We start from the raw sequence: 24,176 nt of genomic DNA on the forward strand, positions 1-24,176 counted from the left end.
CCTTGCAAGTAAGTATTTTTTAAAATTTCATACCTATGACTTCCCCAACGCATTGTTAATATGTCTCGTTTCAATGTTGATATGATTTTCAGTGTGTTTGCACTAGATTTAGCTTTTAAAACTACAAGATCTAGTGAATTTTGATTAGCAATATCCATTATGTAGTTTCATATTTTCATAGATATATGCTGCCATTTATTCTCTTACTCTACGGCTACACATGGAAAGAAATGAGTTGTCATGTCTAGAAAGTGACTGTCATTGTTTTCTCATTCCTATGCACGTTACATTATTATTTTTGTTACCGTTTTGTGTTGTTCATGTTAAAAGTTTTGCAAATTTTGTGTTCAGAAATGGGAGGTGAATTTGACTGCTGATGAGGTCCCACCAGAACTCCCAGAACCAGCATTGGGTATCAACTTTGCTAGAGACGGAATGCAAGAAAAAGATTGGTTATCTTTGGTTGCTGTTCATAGTGATGCTTGGTTGCTTTCCTTTGCATTCTATTTTGGTGCCCAATTTGGATTTGATAAAGCTGACAGGTAAATCTTTTTAAACGTTTATTACATTCTAATACCAAAAAAAAAGAGACTTAAAATTTTTTCCATTAACCAATCAGATTCCATGTTGAAGTAATTTACTTTTTCATTTTTGCTGTTACCTCTTTGTATATATTTGAATTTATAGCTTCCAATAAGTTGTTATGGAATTCCAATGTTGCAGGAAGCGACGTTTTTAACATGATAAACGATCTCCCAACAATATTTGAGGCTGTTAGTGGCACTGCAAAGAAAAACCAGAAAACTGCTGTATCTAATAATCACAGTAGCACCAAATCCAAGTCAAACTCCAAAGTCCAAACTGGTAAAAATGGGATTTTTAATACTTTTCTTTGTTAATTTGGACTTTGATTGATTTTCCTATTTTGGTGATTGTGCAGCGGGACCCATAATCTCAGGGAAAGTACCCAAAGCAGCAGTCGTCACTGCCTCCAATAATGACAGCTGATGACGAGGATGAGCATGGAGAAACCTTATGTGGGGCGTGTGGTGAGAATTATGCATCGGATGAGTTCTGGATTTGTTGTGACATTTGTGAAAAGTGGTTTCATGGTAAGCGTGTGAAAATCACTCCAGCAAGAGCGGAGCACATTAAGCAGTACAAGTGTGCAACTTGCAGCAACAAAAGAGCCCAGCCGTAGTCGTTGGATTATGGATGAGGTGTTTTAACTGTGCACAATGTTTTTCTAGCATGTGGTCGGAAATGGTGGTTACTGATGTTTTTAGAACTTTTGTTGCATGTGTATTTTGGTTACTGGACCTCAGTTGCTGTATAATTAGATCAGTAATGGCTTTTGTTTTTTGTGATTTCTTTTAACAAAAGAAGCATGCTCTGTATGATCAAGGTCATATCTTGAGCTAAAATTCATTTAATTACTTTATTTGTCATTGCCGAGAGATTAATTACACACTTGTTTTGCGAAACATCACCATCAGCACCAGCAATCTTTATCATCAACAATAATCACCACTAAGGGTAATGACCTGACTTCGGTAATCATTATTTTTAGGAATATAAACACAGCATTACCTCATTATAATGTCTTGCAATATGCAAATCCTTTTTAAGGTTTTGATGACAGTCTACTAAGGAAAATATCAAACATATGATGAAAATGGTAAATGTAAACATTAACAAGAATCCAACTAAAACAGCTGCAGAAAAGCAAAAGTGATGGATGAAGAGATGATGGTTGATACAGCATACAGCATTGAACCATACATCGAGCGTTTTAGACTGCATAAATGGAACGAGTCAAACAATTATAATGAGTTAAAAACAATACCAGAACTCTGTATATTGGCTTATTTCTTGCCATTTCAGCTAAATAACAAGTTACAACTTCACTGCACAGAGTCCAAACCACAACAAAAGTTGAAGATAACAGTATATATCAATGGTCCACAAGGTATATTATAATAGTATTCTCATTACACATATTCAGAGCCCATATGAAAAACGAATGGACTAACAATGAGAGAACCAAAAGATTCATTTGTCTTCTATAAAAACTATATCATTCAATCATTAAACACCAAGCAACAAACAAAATCAGGATTTTGTTTTGAACCTTCTCTGAGCTTTAAGATCCACCACAATGACCGATATATTATCATTGCTTCCTTTTTGTAGAGCTAACCCTGAGAGGTAATCGGCTGCTGTTTGTGCTGCAGGATCCACCCCATTGTGATCTCGTTTGACTACATTCCCGCCATTCTTTTTATGCCAGATTAATATCTTTCTTCTTGCAACTTCACATGCTTCTTCATTTGACATTACATCCCATAACCCGTCACTTGCTAATATGAGAACCTCATCTTCTCGGACTCTAGGCGTGAATGTGATTTCTGGTTCCGGTATTATCCATGGTTTCAAATACTTATCACCTGAAAAATACACTAAAATGGGTTAATATAACCATAAAGGCAATATATGAAATTTTGACACCTTTACAAGTATTGGACTCACCAATAGATCTTGACATTGCAAGCACACCAAAAACACGATGCCCTTTCCATTGTATAACCTTGCCTCCGGCAGCCTCAATTCTTGCATATTCATCTTCTCTATTCGGCTAAATAATTAGGCATTCAAGCAAAAAGTTAGATAGAGATTTTTTTTTTATATTATTATTTTTATTATTATTTTTTTTGCAAAAGATACCAATTTACTTCACTTTTCTCCCATTTTAATCGTTGTACCTCTTTTACACATTTAAGTCGTTAAACTGCGACTTTTTGTGTCGAATAGACTATTAAAAAAGTATTTTAATGATGACCCAAACAGGACAATTGTTTTAATAGCAAGTCTACATAATGACCTAAACGGGAAACAACCATTTATATCGACTAAAATGTATTAAAAATGTGCAATGACTAAAAAACGACAAAGTACAAGTACAATGGTAATTAATGCAAAAATATCGTGACGAAAGAAATGTGTTTACTTTATGATCATTTGACAAAGCAATGGCTTCTTTGCCACGGTAAAGTACGGCTCGCGAATCGCCACAATTTGCAACAACAATATGTGAAGAACAGATTAATGCCACCACAGCAGTGGACCCTACGGTTTCAGGGGCCACAGGTTCAGAAGTTGCAGTCCCACCGAGTTCATCATCTACCTTCTGAAAGCAATTAGTGAAGGCTTTCTTCCAACCGATTTCTACACTATCGTTGACCGTCCCTTTGACCAATTCTTGCTTCATGACATATAATTCCTCTTGTAACGCAGTATGGACACGATCCCGACAGTAATTAGCAACCTGCACCGAGAAATAAATAATAATAAAGTTTCGATGAATTAATGATATCTGTTAACATAAACTTAAAAGGGTTTCAATAAATACCTGAGATCCTCCATGTCCATCATACACACCAAAAAAATGAGCGGTTAAATCACTCAAATTTGGATTCGCCGCATGATCTGCAACAAACATCTTAATAGGTATTTTCATAAACTGAGGAACAGCAATAAGAGCATCTTCCATTTCTGGCCTTTTACCACGAACCGAATTACATCCCCAAAGAGGTAAATATTCCAACCGAAAAACACTTTCTATAACTTTACTATGATTCTTATCAGCAATCGCCATTACAGATGCTTTTAACGTATGCTCGTTCGTTGTGGCTTCCAGACTAATCACTTTCGCAACTATTTGACCATTATCTACACCCTCAATAGCCATAACAGATGCTTTCAAACTACCCGAATTCGCATTCATGGGTAACAATTCACTGTTGATGTCAACTGGTTCATCCCCAACCGACATAGCTTCATCAGCATCACTTTCTTGAATGCTAATTTCATCACCAACAACTCCATTTTCCGTTAACTCGTCACAGTTTCCACGAGCGAAACCAACATGATTTTGAAGTGTAGAGTTTTCGGAAACTGGATTGGTTAAACTAATCGTAAGCATCTCTTCCATTTAACCCCTTCTATTCTAATTACAATTATCACTAATTAAACCAACAAAACCCCCAAATTTTACACGAACCCCTTAATCTTGATCACTAATTCTAGCATCACAAACCGTCAAATTACTAGATCTAATAGACAAAATTAGGGTTCTTGATTGAAAAAACAAAAACCCCAGATCCTAATTTCAGGTATAGACACCAAAGCCCCAAATAATGACAGCATAAACCCTAAAAAGGCGAAGACTTTTTGCACAAATTGATCACGTGAAATCTGGGTTCCATGGATCTGAGGCAACCCTTGTCAGCTAATCAACTTAATTTGGGTTTTCTTCTCATCACTCTACAGAAACTAATGGTTCAAGAAACCCTAAAAAAGATGCAGCTTTTGAGTTAAAAAGATTCAGATCAAGTTGCTTACCGATGAGTGAAATGTTGTTGGCCGATTGGTTCAAGATTTTCTAAAGAGAGAGAAAGAGAGATTTGATTTCCTCGGGAATTGTTTAGATGGCTACACGTAAGGATGCATTTATGGACAAAATTGAGTGCATTTTGTTTGTTGTTGATCAAATATTGGTGGTGGTTTTACTTTTGCATTTACTTTACTTTTCCATATGCCACCTAAGTTGTGAGCCTGTTACATTTTCTATTCTAAAGTTTTGTGAGATTACATGAGAGACACGTTTTGGACCCCTAAATAGTCCATGTGATAAAAAAAATTATATTTTTACGTATTTCCTTTTATTTAACCCTCTTAATTACATATTTTCCCATTCCTGAACAAGCAATTACGTATTTTTTCTTTTCGTATCAAATTACCAAGTTACCCATATCTTTTATCATTAATAAATTAATTAAAAAATAAAGTTATATTAGTAATTATAGAGTTAAACCCACACCATCAAATCATTTTCTCCAACATACTTCCGGCAAGCTCGATTTTTCCGGCAAGCTTCTGGCAATCTCAATCACCGCCAGAAATGACTACCACCACTTTTTCACTCTTAATCCCGCCGTCTCATGTACACTTTTTTATTATACTTGAGTTGTTTTTGCTGGTAAAAAAATTTAAATACAAAACTTTTTTATATTGACTATTGATTAAAAAGTTCGATGCCAGTTGGTTTACTAGTATTCAATATGTTCGTCTTTACATCGACTCGGTTTGGATTGAACTTGAGGAGATATGTAATTGATGTTTTAAGAAAGGGGATATATGTAAATACTTATTTAATTATGTCATTAAGGGTAAAACAGTCATTTAATTAGTTAATTTTAATGAAATGGGAAGATATGTAATATGCATGGTTTAGGGATGAGAAATATGTAATTGATTTTTAATGGATAGGTAAATATGTAATAAGATAACTCAACAAGGAGCCAAGAAGACATATGTAAATGCCAAAAAAAAAAAACAGGATAGTGGGATAAAAATATGTTGAAGTTAGGTTTGTCCGTAAACAATTCATGAGTTGGGATTCATTCAAACAAGGTTAATTTTTAGCTAGTATGGGATGAATGAAGGAAAATACATTCAAAATTATGACTGTTTGTAAAATTTCATGAGTTCGGATTAATTCCTGACAATAGGTTGAAGTTGGAATTATTAAATCAAACTTTTCAAATACAAATAGCATAAATACTTATGTCTCGAAATAAAGAAAGTTTACCAAAATAAAAAAGTTAATGGCAGAGGCGGTTGGGTGGTTGTGGTGCTTGTAGTTGTGATGGGGAGGGTAGTGGTGGTGGCAGCGACGATGGTGATGGTGGTGGCAGCGACGGTAGTGGTGGTCAGATGGTGATGTTTGTGGTGATAATAGTGGTCAGGTGATGGTGTCGATAAAGTAGGGTGAAAGAGAAAATAAAATGAAGAGAAAAAAAGGTGAATAAATGATTTTGATGTGTTTAAAGAAAACGAGATAATTGTGTAATAAATGATTCCATACCATTGGTCAATGGTACATTCCATTTATCATTCTTCTGTACTAGACACCACTTGATAGTTTATAGTCTGCTTATGTAGACTAGTTGGAGAGTAAAAGTTTTAAAATTTAGAGTAAAGGGTTCAAAAATTGCGATCAACATCATTTGACACATTTTAACACATTGATAAATGTCTAAAAGCGGTTTGCCTAATTCCCGAACCTAATTTTTTAATCTAAATCCCGGTTTTAACTAATAAAAGATTCAACTTTTGTATCCTGACAATTTTGTTATGCATGCCTTTTGTATTAACAAGTTAGTTTCAGTAGTGACGAATTTAGGATAATGTAATAGATGAAAAAACCTTATCAGTAGCTGACACAATTGTCACACCCCGACCAAAGGCGGCGGAACATGCCGAGGTGTAACGATTGTCCATAAGCACATGACACTAATTAAAGTGACGGTATTAATAAACTCATTTCATTTCACAACATCGAAAATGTCATATAACAATTATCCATAAAATAATGATGTAACACAAAGTGTACATCTTATTGCATCAAATTACCTTCATATTTATCCCGAACTTCATGCAAATTCATTGTTTTAGGTACTTATTCGAGTTATTTGTGAATTTGCAGGTCCGGGCGCCCGCCCGACAAAGAAAACATGAAAAGAGGGCGTTTCGGGACAAAATAGGCAATCTGCCAGACTTGCACGACCATGCTTGCCCGTGCCAGAGCCAGTGCCGCAAATTCAAAGGTGCACGACCGTGCATGGTCGTGCGGATGCCCGTGCAGGATCTGCACGGCCGTGCTGGCCCGTGCCGATGACCGTGCCAGAACAGAGAAATCTGACCTTTTGGTCAGGTTAAAGCAGGGTGTTGACTTTCCACTTATATGCACGACCGTGCATGCCCGTGCACGAGCCCGTGCCAGACGTCCAGAGCTTAAATATACCTCCACTACCCCCATTTCAAGTGTGGAGCCTTAGGGGAATTCTCTAAAATTTCTGAAAAATTGTTGTGTGTTTGATAGGGAGAATTCAAGGCTTCCATCTTGTATGATCATCCTTGCAAGTAACATTCATCATTCATCTTAGTTTGTAATTTCTTGTTTCTAACAATGCTTTGTAAGACTATTTTGATTTTGGTTGTTGTATTAAGCATAAATCTTTAAGATATTCAAGCCGAAAAATCTTTAAAAAGACATACCTTTAAGCATGACAAACAAGATTCACATTTTTACCTTGCAAAAGTTACCCATTCCGCCCGTTTCCGTGAGTTGGCCTCATCAGATTTTTTCTCATGTTTTTGCGGGCAATTGAGTGAGCCGGGTGATTATTGTAAGGTAGAACTTGTTTTTGGGATTGCATTTTAAAACCATATACATATACATGGCATAAACCATTGAGGAATTTAGGATAAACCCTTTGTCTAGCCATTTTTCCACTTATATTTTCCTTACACACATTATCCGCTTAGTAGCCCATGTTTGGCTTTTTCCCGTGTTTTTATGATTTCACCCTATTTTTATCGCCACTTAGCCATATAACCTTTTATATTTTTACCCATTTTTGGTTAGAAATCCGGTTCGGCTAAGTTAGTCATTATTTCTTTTGTATTTCATTTTTGTTGTTTTCTTTTATTATTCACTTGGGAACTTTAGAAGCACAATGTTTTCTCCCAAGGTGAAAAGTTGTATGTAAATATTTATTACTTATGGTAAAAAAAAAAAAAAAAAAAAAACTTTGCAAGAAAAGAAGAGAAGTTATGAAGTTAGTTCATCATATTTTTAGGTGAAACTTGATTTCAAAGAGCAATTTTTGATTTGTTAGCTCTCGGCCCGTTTAAACCATTTGGTTTAGTTAGTTAGATTTTGTTGTATAGCTAACTTAGTTCCGGATTTTCTAGCCGTTTAGCCACTTTTCCTAAAAATTCCTCACCCTAATCCTAAGCCAAGTTACAACCCCCAAGTACTCGTGTTTTATGCCATGTATGTGTCGGTTTGATTTGACCCTTAAACAAGCCTATGCTTTGCTTAGTCATCGTCTTGGCATCGAGTGTTCTCAACATGCACTATTACACGCATGATCACTAAATATAGCCGAGTGTATGAGTGATCATTGTGAGGTTTGCAAGGTGGGAATGTGATGAAAATTTGTAATGTTCTCTAGAGTATGTTTTCATTCTTATTAGGCTTGTTTAGACATATATACAATGCTTGCTTGATCTATTAAAGATTTGCATGATTATTGCTTGCGGGTTATTATTGTTATTGTGGAGTTTGTTTCATTTGCTTGAGGACAAGCAAAGTTCAAGTGTGGGGATGTTTGATGTAACACAAAGTGTACATCTTATTGCATCAAATTACCTTCATATTTATCCCGAACTTCATGCAAATTCATTGTTTTAGGTACTTATTTGAGTTATTTATGAATTTGCAGGTCCGGGCGCCCGCCCGACAAAGAAAACATGAAAAGAGGGCGTTTCGGGGACAAAATAGGCAATCTGTCAAACTTGCACGACCATGCTTGCCCGTGCCAGAGCCAGTGCCGCAAATTCAAAGGTGCACGACCGTGCATGGTCGTGCGGATGCCCGTACAGGATCTGCACGGCCGTGCGGGCCCGTGCCGATGACCGTGCCAGAACAGAGAAATCTGACCTTTTGGTCAGGTTAAAGCAGGGTGTTGACTTTCCACTTATATGCACGACCGTGCATGCCCGTGCACGAGCCCGTGCCAGACGTCCAGAAGCTTAAATATACCTCCACTACCCCCATTTCAAGTGTGGAGCCTTAGGGGAATTCTCTAAAATTTCTGGAAACTTGTTGTGTATTTGATAGGGAGAATTCAAGGCTTCCATCTTGTATGATCATCCTTGCAAGTAGCATTCATCATTCATCTTAGTTTGCAATTTCTTGTTTCTAACAATGCTTTGTAAGACTATTTTGATTTTGGTTGTTGTATTAAGCCTTATAGGCTAATACTTTTACTACTTAGATTATGTTGAAACTCCTACTTATGTGATATTTTATCTATGCATGATTTTGGCAAGTTGGTATTCTTCAAGTTTATGATATGTTCTTGAATAGAGTTTGATGGTTGAATGCTTGTTTTAATTCCTAGTCTTGTTAGTTTGATAGATGCTTAGCCATAATATGTAACACCCGTTAACTCCGGTTTGAAGAACTAAAGCTTGTAGAGTATGTATAACTCTCGGGACTTAACCGACGTTTCTCGAAAGCCTTCACGTCATCCCGGTACGTTAAAGAACCTAACTTTTCCTTCCATTTTGCCTTACACTTGAATCTAGAGGGGCTAGAGCGTAACATCTTAAGTTATAACATGTTCTAACCCTAGCCTCCTTGTGAGGCTGCGATCGGCAGAAGAAACCAAGGAGGAGACCACCGATTTTCTTTTTTCCAGCCAACATTAGGGTGTAAAAATCTAATTCAAGGTTAGTCCCATGTCCCCTCTAGTCTTTTACACCTTAAACCATCCTTATACATCGCGTATTGGTCGTTAAGGTTGAGTTTTGATGATAACAGTTTGCTGACAGATTCATATACGTTTATTGTAGGGTCTTTAACTCAATGAAAATATATTGTTTTTGATCGATTCTTGTTCCTATGATATTCTACTTTGAGTCTAGTTTCCAGAAAGGTATAATACGTAATTTTTGGACGAGATTTGAATGGTTTTTATGAATTTACAAAATCGAGTGTCAAAGATGATGCAGGATGACGGATTCTGGTCTGTCTTCCCGACATCATAACCTTTTTTCGACAAGTCCAAATTGGTTGGTTCCACCTGTGAAAGTTAGTGTTTTGAGTTAGGAACCAAACCCAATTGGAATCGTTTAATTTGGTTTGGTAATGAATTTTATAAAAATAAAACCATTTTGTTGCGCGCTGAAATAGCTGCACATACCTTTCTGTGTTGGAAGAATTTTTATGATTTTTGGGCCCAATAGAAAAATATAATAAAAATATTTTTATAAACCTAAGACATTTATTAAAGTCTGGTAAAAATTTAATAATTTAATTCAAAGGTTATCCTATGTAATTAAATCCATCTTCGCATGCTAAAATCTGCACGTTTTACTCGTTATTAATCAACAAGTTCGTTTTAGGCTTAACCGGTGGTTTTGGTTAGTTGAAAGGTTTTAGGGGCCTTGGGCCAAGTGTTTGGGCCTTGGGCCAGGTGTTGGGCTTGGGCCACGTTGTTGGGCCTTGGGCCAAGGTGTTGGGCCTTGGGCTAGGTTGTTGGGCCTTGGGCCAGGTATTGGGCCTTGAGCCAAGTGGTTGGGCCTTGGGCCAAGTGTTGGGCCTTGGGCCTAGTTGTTGGGCCTTAGGCCAAAGTGTTGGGCTTGTACGGCCCATTAGGCTAGAGTGTTCCTACAGTCTAGTTTAGTAACGCGTTATGTATAATTTACAGGCCCTTGCTTGTGATTGTGCCCTTAGGAAATTCCTAGCTCGTTGCAATTATTCGATCGATCTCACGTGAGTTCATGATGCCCTTTTTACTCATTTTACTTTTGGGCTAGCATGCGCACCTAAATGTTTTCTTACTTGATGAAATGATTTTATATAGGCTTGCTAGTATATGGTAAGCCTTGGGATGTTAAATATATATATGTGTATATACATTATTTCTTGGCCTCTATTTGGCGATGTTGTAGTCGTTTCGACTACTGATGTTGTGTATGCCTACTTCGTGTTTGCATGCACTGATGTTACGTGTTTGGGTTGTACGTTTGCTCGACTCTGATGTTATACGTGGATGTTATATATATATATATATATATACTGTTATGTATATAGGGATGTTATTGAATGGATGTTTACATATACACTTGTATATGTATGTATGAGGATGTTAAAGTTCGATCATGATGATTAGATGGATGTACCTTTTTACTTTCAAAAAAACCTTTGGTATGACTATCATGATTTTTACTACTGATATCTTTTACTTAAAACTTGAACTCACTCAGCTTAAGCTGACTTTGTGTGCATGTTAGTGTAAGTTTCAGGATTTGAAAGAGGATGCCTTATTGCTTGGACGTGCACAGAGCTACTGGGACGGTAAGGGCATATTGGAAAGAAGAATTGTTTATGAATATTTTATTTCAAGGAAACTTATAAGAGTTATACTTACTTTGGTTCTTGGGCAAAATTCCCGAGTTTCGGGAACTTATTACATTTTTCATGTTTTCCGCAAAAAATTATACTCTGATACGTTTGTTTTAATGGAAGAAATGGTTTTTAAGTTTATTAAATTTTACGAGTCTTTGGATGATTACCAACTGTGGGGTTCTCGGGGTTCGGGGCCTCACATAATATGTTGGAAAACTATGTGTTAAGTATTTGTTTATGAACTTAGTTTGTGTATGCATACTTTGTTTATATCACTAAGTTAGGAATGACTAGTGAAAATTAACTTGGTTATGAATTTTAACAAGCATGAAACCTATCACTTGATATTGGAAAATTGTATGGTGATAATATGATTCTTTGAGTTGGTTAATATTTGCTAGGGATTAAGGCCATAATTCTTGGTTCCTATTTTGCTAATTAAAAGACTCATGTGTTTAACTAGTGTTCTTGAACTTGTCTATTTTACATGATTTTAGGTGGTTAGTTTGTTGTTTTCATTCTAGCTTTCCTTTGATTATGAGATTAGGTAGTTTTGACAAACTTACTAATCTATGGTTATTAACTTGTTGAAAACCCATCATGTTGTTTTGTTGCTAGTATTAGGTTGTCTTGATTGGAATTTAATGTTGGTGCTTAATACATGATGTTTGTCATTATCATTGCTATTTTATCACTAAGTTGAGTGGATGCATAGTCTAAGTAGCCTTGTTTGGATTGATTATTAGTTGTATTTAATTTGCTTTGTCATTGTTGTATGCTAGTTTAGTTACTTGAAAAGGAATTATTTTGATTGTTGGTTTGGTTAAATTAATTACAAAGATTTAGTATCAAAAGTTAGCCATGTCCATGGATTGACACTCGGTTCTTACCGATACTTTGCTACAAATGATAGGTACACTTGCCTTTCGTGTGTGGTTTGGTTGTTGGTGAAAACCATTTTTAAAACCCGATTTGTGTGAAACTTTTATTCAAATTATATATATATGTTCGCACACGTCAAGTTTTTGGCGCCGTTGCCGAGGACCGTGTGTTTTACTTTTGAAAACGATACAAGTAATTGATTTGCATTGTTGATATTTTTGCTCTATGCTATTTTAGTCTATTTCATTTTTATTCATCTTGTTTTATTTTATTTTAGTTATATTTTTAGATAGTTTTCCGTGTCTTGTTTGTTTCCATTCCGCGTTTCTTTCGGGTAATGCATGTCCACCACCCCCGGTCCTGATCTTGTTTCCCCTTTTTCTGAACCCTAGCGACATCTTCGAGAAGGTTTGAGGAGAAGAACACGAGAAATTGCCGAGGTCATTGAAAACGAAGTTTTGGAGGACGACGCGAATCCCGAGGTTGAAGAAATGGTGGATCCGAACAATCAAGGTCGCATGGATGATTTCGCCATGCCGTCCCTCGATGGCTACGACAGCGGTGTTAGGGAGCCCGAGATCACCGTGAGTTTCGAGATCAAGTCAAGTAGTATTCATATGGTCGAAAATTCCGTTTCTTTCCATGGCCTCTCGAACGAGGACCCTCATTCTCATGTTGCGCATTTCCTGCGATTATGTGCGACATTCAAGATCCAGGGGTGTACTGACGACGTCGTGAGACTCCGACTTTTTCCGTTCTCACTTCGCGGGGCTGCCTTGGAATGGTTAGAGGCACTCCCTTCCGGTTCCATCACCACTTGGAACCAATTGGTTGAGCAGTTTCTTCTTCAATACCGGGCAAAAATCACTGGTTTTCGTGTTGATGATGATGAGTCACTTCATGCTGCATGAGAGAGGTTCAAGGGCTTGTTGAGAAAATGCCCTCATCACAGTTTGAGTCGCGGTCTTCAGTGTCGTACGTTCTTCGATGCTTTATCCGGAGCACAGAAGCAGGCTGTTGATCAGGTTGCGGGAGGAGATTTCGGTAGGTGTACTCCCAACGAGGCGTTGGATGTCTTGGAGCGAGCTGCTAAGAAGAACTTTGCATACAATCCGCCTCGTAGTATCCCTTCCACTAAGGGCGTTCTTCATGTTGATTCTAATACTCTTGTTTCCGCCCAGTTAGAAGCCTTGACCAAAAGATTTGACCAGATGCAATCCGATCTGGCTAAGTCTAGCTCTCGTTGTGGGGTGTGTGACGGGAAACACCAGACCAGTCAGTGCCAGCAGGCCATGGTGGTGGAGGATGTTGACTTTGTAGGTCGCCAAAACAATGCCTACAGCAACTCCTATAACCCGGGATGGAGAAATCATCCAAATTTCAGCTGGAAAGATGGTGGTGGCAGTCAAAATCAGAATCAAAAGCCACCGGGGTTTGACCGAAATCCAAATCACCAAAGTCAACCCCATAACCAGTCTTACCAGCAAAAGCCTCAGTTTCAGGGTTCCAGCAGTAGTGGTCAGTCTAGTGGTGGGTCTAGTGTTGAAAATCTTTTGACTCAGCTTTTGGCTAAAACCGAGACCTCAAACAAACTGGCTGAACAGAGGAACCTTAAGATTGATGAGACTCTCCAGAGACACGATCTCGAGTTGAGGAATCAGAAAGCGTCCATTCAAACCATTGAGAATCAGGTTGGACAGATTGCTCAACTCCTCTCTGCGAGACCACAGGGTGGCCTTCCGAGTAACACTGAGATTAATCCGAATGCCGAGGCTAAGGCTATTACCCTGATGAGTTGTAGATCCACCATTCCTGTTGATGCATCGGTTTCCACACCAAAACCGATAGCTGATGAGAACGAGACTGAGACTCCTAGTGAGGTGCACCCGAGGTTAACCCCAGAAAGTACCGCACAAACCAGTGAGCCAGTCAGGATTTATGTTCCTCCCATTCCATACCCAGGCCGTTTGAAGAAGCAGAAGATGGAAGAGCAGTACGGGAAATTCTTAGAGCTTTTTAAGCAACTTCATATCAATCTTCCGTTTCTCGATGCATTGAAAGAAATGCCTAAGTATGCTAAGTTTCTGAAAAAAGTCCTCTTGAATAAGAAGAAATTAGAGGAACTTTCTTGTGTGACTTTGAATGAGGAGTGTTCGGTGGTTCTTCAGAATAAACTGCCCAAAAAAATGACTGATCCGGGCAGTTTTACCATTCCATGTTTGATCGGTAGTTTGTCGGTTAGTAACGCTTTAGCCGACCTAGGTGCTAGCATAAACTTGATGCCTTATTCTGTTTTTGCAAAGCTAGACCTAGGTGAGCCTAAACCTACTCGCATGAGCATTCAGCTTGCCGACCGCTCGGTGAAATACCCGAGGGGTATAGTTGAGAATATGCTTATGAAAATCGACAAATTTGTGTTTCCTGTTGACTTTGTGATCTTGGACATGGATGAGGATAAAAATGTACCGCTCATCCTATTAGTATATAATAAAAGTAGCCACAAAACTTGCGTACGAAACGATAAATAAAAGTGGTAATTTGGATAAATAGATATCGCTAAACACATTAGCGACACCTAGCTATAAGGGGATGCCAAATAGTCTAGGATTTTATAGTTATCGTTAATTGCATTACGTTAACGACACCTTGCTATAAGGGGATGCCAACTAGTCTAGGATTTTATAGTTCCACCAACCAAAAGCGATAAACACATAGGCATATAAGCATAGAACACCAAATCGAGCAATTATTTAGGTAAAGTATACAACTACGTTTGTGGTTTAAGATTCAAATATAAAGCATTTTGTTGAATAAGTATGAAATGTCACCCCCAAAATAAAAGATGGAAAATGGGGTATGAAGTACTCACCTTCAAGTGGTAAACTTGAAAGATGATAATTTGGAGATTTGTCGGAGCGACGAGTTTAACGCACAATGCCTAAAAAGAAAAGAAGTCTTGAATTTAGAAAGGTTGTCTTGAAGGTCTTTAAACAAAATAAATGTTGAGAAATGTAAATAATTAAAGTTCAAGGTTTTAAATGTAACTATTTAAGAATTTATAATAATAACCCTTTAAAAATGTATCTTTGCTCGAAACCGGGTTAAAGTATCTAACCTTAATATTTACTCAACCTATGTTAAGTAATAAGGTGGATAAAATGCAAGAATGCAAATTCCTTTGGAATAAAAATACTAAAACGGGTTTTTTTTATCGAGTGTCGGGTTGTCGGTTCGGGTCTTGATAATTGGTCAAACCCAAAGTCAACTTTCCAAAATATTGAATGTTATGAGATAACTCAATAAAATTTAATAAGACTTAACCAAGTATGTAGTTCCATTGTTTTAGAATTAACAACGCACGTTAAGCGAGTGTTCGGTTTTGTCGGTCCAAACTTTGTTATGAGATCAAGTTGGATCCAACCAAGTACTTAAGAAAATAATTAAAAATCAATTTGTAACTATTTTTAAAGAAATATACAAGTCTTGATGGCTAAAAAAACACATTTGTGTGTCTTAAGCGAGTAAGAATCGGTTTAGTTCGGTTTCCATCTCACAACAAGTTCATAGATGGTTTCCACATGTCCAAACACTAAAGAACTTGTATAATAATGTACAAATAAAAAATACCAAAAGTTAACAATAAAGTCTTTAAACAAAAGTTCGGTTTTCGGTTCGGATCGTGTTTCGGGTTAAGACTGAGGTAAGATTCTACAAAACCATAACCATAGAATTTGTAAAAATAATTTTAGAAACTTAGATCTAACAATAAGTATGTTTAAACAATTATTTAACAAAACTAGTAACAAAGTTCGGTTTGCGGTTTAGAGCTATTTATGGATAAACCGAAGCATAGACTCTTAAAAACCCATAACCATGGAACTTGTAAACATGACCAACAAACTAAAATAAGCAAGATTAATATGTATGAACAAGTTATATAGATGTATATATATCAAGGAGACGAAGTCCTCCATGAAGCCTTGCCTTATGAGGTCCGAAACCTCATCGACCGGAATCGGAGAAGTAACTACCAAATGTAAACAAAGGGTGTATATTGTATATATGTTGCACAACTATAAACAAGTATTAATAAGGCTACATAAACTAATTAAGATGAAAGACTAAAAACCTTTAAGAACACTTAAGAAGATAACCTTGAATCTTTAATGTTTGAGAGAGTTTTTTTTTTTTGGAGTTGTAGCAAGGGAAAATGAAGAGGAAATGTGGTGTATATATAGGGTAATGTTGGTGGTCAAATATGGGTGTGAGACACAAGAGTTTTCATGCAAAATGGATCAAGACAAAAACACAAAACAACAAAAAAATAAAAATAAAAATAAAAATAAAAGTAGGATGTTTTCAAGACCCAACAAGTGTGAAACAATACTGTAACATAAATATATCATTTTGATTATAACATAAGCTTCGGTTTACAAATTGGGTCGGTTTACATAATAAACAAATACAAAAACGAATACAAACAAGACCAGAAATTGACGAATGTCACAATAATTTCGGCTATGTCATGCAATTAAAGATATTGATATCTTTTAATAAGAACGGTGGTATAGAAAATATAAGAGAAAATGAAACATTCATACATTTACATTGACATGAAGATAATCTTTTGAGATTAAGTTCTCTTCCATGGTTTTCTATTTGTTTGTGTTGAAAATATGTGTAGAATAATAGTTTGTTACATAATATTTAAATAAAAATAAAACAGTTATAAATTGGTATACATTATGAAAATGTTGTTTAAAAACATGTTCCTTCTCATAAACCACAACCCCACTAACCCACATCTTTAAGTGTTATACCTTTGGTAGACAATAGCCACCCCTTAACTTCGAAACATCAGTTTTAAAACAAATTTAGGTTTAATCTCCACAATAAATGTTTTAATATGTAAATATTACTTGCAAATGAACCAAAAATTTTGAGTTAGACAATCCTAAATTTACCTTTAATGTTGTAAAAGTAGGTTTACAAGGCCGAGTACTCCCCGAGTACTCGCTACAAGGTACGTCGCCGAGGGGAGTTTCTTTAACTCCGCCTAGTTACAAAGAATTGATCAAAGATGGTCAACCTCAGCCAGAATCACATTTAGTCAGTGGACTTGAGTCGATTTTGACTTAAAAAATAAAACATAATTCTTATTTCTAAAATATTAAAGAACAAATATCATTTTTTTAATTCATGATTAGTAATTCTTAGAATAATTTATTGTGTATTTCTTCTATTTTATATTGATATTTACATATTTTGTTATAAATATTAGTAAAATAATGATATTTAACATATATATATAATATCCAAAAATTAATTTTCTTCATATTTACCATGTCCGTGTACTCTCTGAGTATTCCCCGAGTACTCCGAGTACACCCAACTCTCCAGTCGACCGCCTAGGGTCCGCCTAGCGACTTTTGCAACCTTGGCTTTAAGGAGCAAAGCCGAGACAAGAACAGTAAATGCGTCAAAACAAATAGGTCGGCATGTATGAGCATTTGAAACTTCTTCAACGATTTACAGCGATGCTACCACAAAAAAAATGCAGCTATTGATTAGGATAGAAAAAATCTACCTATACTAATAAAAGAAAATAATTCTGACACATGGCATTCTGAGGTTAATTCTCACAATCAAATTCCGCCCAAATCATTTCTCTTCAATTGATGAAAATGAAAAAAAAATATATTGGTTCTAAATATAGTATTGATTATAAATTCAACATACCGTATTAAATGGTCAATCTCCATTAATTGAATTATTAATGATATAAATTATATTGTAAATATACTTAATATAAAAAAATATTGATATATGTAATAATTACGTGTCATAAAGATATTTTCTTTAAAATTAAAATTTATATAAAAGAGTTTATTTTAAAGAGTATACTAACATTTAATTTTTGAGACATCTTCATATTGAAGAAAACTATAATAATTTTATTTATATTTTACAAATATTCAATGTTTAATAAGTCTTAAAAATCATAGACAAATTTTTTATTTTTTATATTTAGTATAAAATTATTATGACAGTTGAACAACAGTATGTTTATAAGGACATCATGAAAGCTATTCAAAAAGGAAAAATCTGTTGTCCTTTTTGGTTTATGATTTAGGGTTTAGTGTTTAGGGTATGGAATGAAAAACATTTTTGTGAAAGACTTTAATTACATCTTTCAGATCTAAATGTCTCGTTGTTTTAAATGTTGCATCTAGTGACATTGCTTCATTATTGTATACCGATGGTAAAACAACCCATTCTCGATTTAAAATTCAAATACATTTGATAATATAAAGCGACTATATTTGTAATACATTTTTTACATAATATAAAGAGACTTAATTATCTTTATTTTATTTGTATTAAATTATTCATTGTAATTTATACATTAACTTATACCGTGTAATACACGGGTTTCTAAAGCTAGTAACATATATAAAAGTAATGTATTGATTACATCACCTGCAATATTCAATATTAAGAGTTTAATTTTCGAAGAAAGTGGGTAGTCGGATGTTTTCTATTGACGGTACCTTCCAAACTTTTGAGCTTGTTTACATAATAAATTGTGATTATGGGCCAATATAAAGTATAATTGATGGTAAGTTATGGGCTAAACATTTTTTGAGTACTAACCATGTTATAGAATGGACCGACAAAGTAAAACTTATAACTTAACACGTAACACAAGGTAAGAAGCCAACAAACAAACATAAAACATCAAATGGTTTAAGAAAACTGATAAGACACCAATAAAATGATCCTTGGGGTTACAACTGATAAAACAAATACACAAACAAAAAAATAAAAAGAAAAGAAGAGAAAACAATGATGCAAGCAACATGAAGATCCAGCATCAATAAAAGGACATGAAAGATAAATAAAGCATTAATAAAGACGTCGCTTTTCTACACATTCAAACGTTGTGGCATTCGACGTGTTCTCTTGGGCCTTGGTTGATGATGAGACTCAACTGAAAGACTTTCATCGGTAGTCGTAGTGCTACCAGGGACATCATCATTGACGTCATTATGTGAAGAGATGTGAGAAACTTGATCTTGTGTAGTGTTGTCGTTTGACTGTTTATAATAAAAAAAAATTTGACTTAGACAACCATAAATGTAACGCAACAAACAAACGAATATGGCAAAAAATAAAAACGATACTAAAGTAATCATAATCCTGTTGTGCGGTCGGTGACATCATCCTTCAAAGGCTCGTTTATACACACGTCACATTGATTCGCATGAACATTGTCATTAGCTAACTGTGTTTTTTGAAAGGAACATTAGTCTTAAAATCATAAAATGTAACAAAATGAAGATACGTTTATCAAAAAATAAAGGAATAAATATACCAATGATTGTGTTGCTATAACTAATTCTGGTAGAACAGGTGGTCCCCATAATACTTCATCTGTCAACGCGCATTCATCCTGTGTGATTGATGCAAGCCATTCATTATCATCCTTCTCAATATCTTCATACGAAACATCAGAAGGAAGCGAATTTGAAGCAGTAGATGGGGAAACAGTAATCTGGCGTCCCAACTGCATATCAGAAATGTACTTTGGCCCGGGAAACTAACGCAAATAATTAGGTGCCACATTATAAGCAGTAATCTTAATCTGAAATACGACACTCCAGCCACATAAAGCATCAAAAAGAAAATTGTGAACCCAAAAAGGACCATCCCCAGCCAACAAAAGTACATAAATATATATTTTAGTATAAACAAAGCAATAATGAATATTAAACAAATTAGAGCATGCATGCATGCATTCATACATACATATATACATACATACATACATACATACACACACAATACATGCATACATAAACACACATACAAAGTATATAAGATAAAAACATTAATAACTAGCCTCTACCATACTCTTAGCAATAAAGTCATCTGCAGCTATGCCAAGAAGTTTAAAAGCAACTTCATCGAACATGACACAACTAATATCATCATATGCGTTAATCAAATGAACAACCAACCTGTACATGTGGAAGCGTCAACGTGTCATGAAAATAATAATAATAATAATAATAATAATAATAATAATAATAATAATAATAATAATATAATAAAGTTCATGGATCTTCACGTTTAAAAAACTTACGCGGGACGTGGAGTAGACACATTTCTTTGACATTTCGAACAATAATATGCATCGTCAATAAATTTAGCTTTCGTACGACATGTTGAGCATTGAATATACTTCCAATCGTTAAACAAATCTACATCAACGATCGTCGCACCAACATTGAACGTTATGGCCAGAATCTGAATTTCAAAAAAACTAAAAATAATTGAGGACATAATAGTAAAAAACAAAGATTCATTTGACAAATAAAGGTAATAAATACCTCAGACACTTCTCCTTGCAAATATTTGTTAAGATCAGCAACACTATTAACAGCAATGGGTTCATTTGCTTGCTCATTTGATTTAAATAAAACAGGAACTGATAACCTGAAAAAAAAAAGTAACAGTTTAAGTGTAAGTTTGCACAATACACAAGTTGATTAGGTAGTTAAGCAGGATTAAGGATAGTAACAATATACATATCCTTGAAGACATCACAATCTGGTAATTGGAGATTAACATATAACTGAGATGAAACAGACGTTGAGACCAAGCACGGATCATCTACAAGAATGAACAATATATTCATTTACCAGAGATGGAAAATACATGCATTCAAATATAAAATGGATTATATAAACATACTTTTATAGGTTTGCGCTTTGCAACATGTCAAAACGATAACCACTATATTAGCTGCATGACTCCTGATTTCATCGTCACTATACTTGCGTGCAAGCTGACCCCACGACGTAACATCGATTTTCACAGGACTATATATTTTATTTGCGTAAAGATAGCGTAAAAAAAACACTAGTACCAAAAAAAAAAGCTTAAATAAACTTACGCTTGATTAGCAACTGTAGGGTCCGAATGATACACTTCAACACTCTCACAGTATGTATGAAAATAAGCAATACCACAAAGCAACAAAAGAAAATATATAAAGTGTACATTATCATTGCAACTAAAAATACAACATAATCATCTTTCAAATAATATGACTAAATGATGAAGGTAAGACAAAAGCAACTTACATATGTATTGCACCTTACCTGGACATGCTTATTAATTTGGTTTTCTTCCATATATAAAGAATGCTTCAAGTGTTATATAAATATGTCTAGTAGTGGGTGGTTACCCATGTGAGTAGGTGTAGTGGGTAGTTACACGGGTTATGAAACTATTATTATGAAACCATCACGTGAGGAAAAAAAGTTGGTTTTTGATCCTTATCAAACAACCATTATTTAATCTTGGATTTACATCGAACAGCCAAGATTAAAAGGGACTCTTCTGTAACCTATTAATATAATAATTTCACAACTTTATAAGACCTTAAGCAAATCGTAAATTCGTTGATCCAGATGGTGAGGCTAACATCATCAAAGATAACGAGTCCGCAAAGGACAATCTCAAATCGGTCGATCAAGATAGTGGGGTAAACCCGATGAAGGACAAAAAGTCTCTTAAGGGTCTTCAAAACGATTTAGGTTAATCCCAAATTGGTCGTTTTGCGTGGTCAAATAAATGTCAAGACGAACTCACAATGGAATATTTATGATACCTCTGGCACTTCTCATGTCTACCACATAAAATCGAGGTTCTACCTTCAAAAAGAAAACAAAAATGATCTTTGCGGTGTGGGCACTTTGATTATAGACGAGAGTCGAGAGGAAAGCTTCAGATTAAACGTGCTTAAAACAAACAATACTCAAATAGATGCATTCATGAGGTTCTACATACGTCACAAAACGAAATCATAAGCCCTAATGGACGTTTCAAAGGATCAATTTTTTTTTACAAATTATATATAAACGATACGGGAGAATGCTTATAAATACGTAATAAAGTAACTATAACAATAACTACTATATAATAAAATAATTAAAAAAGTTGTAATTTTTTTTCCTGTAAACAAGAAAGGAAATTAATTAGAAACATAAAATGTTAAGTGCGTACATTTAGAAAACAGCAAAATAATTGTTTCAAAAGAGTAAGATTGCATACACACTGCCAGTAAATTATATTAACTATATCCTTGTCTATACACTTATTCATATAATATAAGCGTTATAGTTACTAATACGGACCGCAATGGTTAAACAAGTCATAAGCGATCGTATGATTTGTTACACTCATAAATAAACCACCAATGTTAAAGCTCACACCACTTACAAAAGCCATACAGGTCGAATCTATGGCTTATAATCAATAATAATGATATAAATTATTTTTGTAAATAATAATAATTTAGTTTGTTTTAGAATACGATAAAGAAAAAGGCAGACCGTTTTGATACTTCACATCTTTCATCCCCCAACAACCTAGATTAGATCTTCTTTGGTCGGCACTTCCAGATCGATCCGAGGTAAGTCTGTCTTCTCTTCAAACATCTCCATATTGTATTGCCTTCGGTTTATAGATCTTCATCACTTATTTTTGTTAATTTGCGTCATACTGTTAATCTATCATACTTCATATATCTCTTGTTCTATATCCGAATTAACCTTTAATTTGTTCACATACTGAGTAATACTTAATGTTAATGTTAATGGGTTTTGTTATTTACTCACCTAAGTTTGATAAACAATACACTTGTTAGGTTTTTATTCCAAAATTGAGATGGCCGATAACAATGTGAGTTTAGCTTCACCACCCGAAAACCAAAACCCCGAAACGATAGATCCGAACACCACCGAGAGTGAAACATCCATCGATGCCATCGCACAAAAGGTTCAGGATGCCATGACTCTTTCCAAAAGGCACAAGTTCTGGGAAACACAGCCTGTTGGCCAGTTTAAGGATTCAGGAAACCCGACCTTACCCGAAGGCCCCATTGAGCCACCGACGCCGTTGTCCGAAGTAAAGCAGGAACCGTATAATTTACCTGGCCCGTATGAGTGGATTACGTGTGACATGGATACGGAGGAGATGTGCTCGGAGGTTTATAGTCTTCTTGCTAATAATTATGTCGAAGATGATGAAAACATGTTTAGGTTTAATTACTCCAAGGATTTTCTTCAGTGGGCGCTTCGGCCTCCCGGTTATTACAGAAGCTGGCATATTGGTGTACGGGTTAAAGCTTCGAAAAAGCTTGTAGCTTTTATAACGGGCGTGCCGGCAAGAATCAGGGCTAAAGACGCTGTTGTTAAGATGGCGGAGATTAATTTTCTTTGTGTTCATAAGAAACTAAGGTCGAAAAGGCTTGCTCCGGTTATGATTAAAGAAGTTACTAGAAGAGTACATTTGGAAAATATCTGGCAGGCGGCTTATACCGCTGGTGTGGTGTTACCGACGCCTATTTCCACCTGTCAATACTGGCATAGATCTTTGAACCCGAAGAAGCTCATAGATGTAGGGTTTTCTAGGCTCGGTGCACGAATGACTATGAGCCGAACGATTAAGCTCTACAAGTTACCGGATTCACCGATCACACCCGGCTTTAGAAAAATGGAGCTTCGTGACGTTCCTGCGGTTACGCGTTTGCTTAGAGGTTACTTGAAGCGGTTCGTAGTAGCACCCGATTTGGATGAAAATGATGTGGAACATTGGCTGCTACCTAAAGAAGATGTGGTCGACAGTTTTCTAGTCGAAAGCTCTGAAACTCACGATGTTACTGATTTCTGCAGCTTTTACACACTTCCGTCAACAGTTATTGGTAATCAAAATTACTCGACTCTGAAAGCTGCATATTCTTATTACAACGCGTCTACCAAGACTCCGTTGCTTCAGTTGATGAATGATGCGCTTATTGTGGCTAAGAAAAAGGGTTATGATGTTTTTAATGCTTTGGATGTTATGGAAAATGAGGTTTTCTTGAAGGAGCTGAAGTTTGGGCCCGGTGATGGACAACTTCAGTATTATTTGTATAATTACCGGTTGAATCAAGTGTTGAGACCATCAGAACTTGGGCTTGTTCTCTTGTAATCTGTGTGCCAATAAAGGTTATGGAAAATGAGTTATTCTTGAAGGAGCTGAAATTTGTACAATTACCGGTTAAATTAAGCAGTGAGGCCATCGTTGATCAATCTTTGTTGTCTGGTAAACTTCTTTTTTTCATAAACTTGTGAGGGTTTTAGTTTTATTTATTTTTTGTTGGTATCCTGAATTCTGGTTTGAATTTTCATAAACTTTA

General features: G+C 35.6%; 2 protein-coding genes, 1 non-coding gene and 2 pseudogenes across 3 annotated transcripts; 3 read left to right on the forward strand and 2 right to left on the reverse strand.

Annotated features, from left to right (window-relative positions):
• Positions 1-355: 355 nt before the first annotated feature.
• LOC143627417 (PHD finger protein ALFIN-LIKE 4-like) lies at positions 356-1,344 on the forward strand (annotated as a pseudogene).
• A 600-nt stretch (positions 1,345-1,944) lies between these two features.
• Positions 1,945-3,991, reverse strand: LOC143627432 (protein phosphatase 2C 16-like). Its single transcript, XM_077097254.1, has 4 exons — positions 3,410-3,991; positions 3,008-3,325; positions 2,530-2,635; positions 1,945-2,447 (listed from the first exon to the last, which is right to left on the reverse strand). Exons 1-4 carry the CDS (start codon positions 3,989-3,991, stop codon positions 2,113-2,115), a joined length of 1,341 nt encoding a protein of 446 aa, XP_076953369.1. The 3' UTR covers positions 1,945-2,112.
• An 8,426-nt stretch (positions 3,992-12,417) lies between these two features.
• On the forward strand, positions 12,418-18,009 carry LOC143627462 (uncharacterized). The gene is made up of 3 exons (XM_077097278.1): positions 12,418-12,831; positions 12,898-14,388; positions 17,977-18,009. Exons 1-3 carry the CDS (start codon positions 12,418-12,420, stop codon positions 18,007-18,009), a joined length of 1,938 nt encoding a protein of 645 aa, XP_076953393.1.
• Positions 12,777-12,881, reverse strand: LOC143627473 (small nucleolar RNA R71). The gene has a single exon (XR_013152601.1). It is a non-coding gene; the product is annotated as a small nucleolar RNA R71 (small nucleolar RNA).
• A 4,635-nt stretch (positions 18,010-22,644) lies between the features above and the next one.
• On the forward strand, positions 22,645-24,119 carry LOC143627433 (glycylpeptide N-tetradecanoyltransferase 1 pseudogene; annotated as a pseudogene).
• Positions 24,120-24,176: the final 57 nt, after the last annotated feature.

The sequence above is a fragment of the Bidens hawaiensis genome, unplaced genomic scaffold, assembly GCF_021521415.1.
Source record: "Bidens hawaiensis isolate Kalapana, Puna unplaced genomic scaffold, B.hawaiensis_p1.1 tig00004682_1, whole genome shotgun sequence".
Lineage (NCBI taxonomy): Eukaryota > Viridiplantae > Streptophyta > Magnoliopsida > Asterales > Asteraceae > Bidens > Bidens hawaiensis.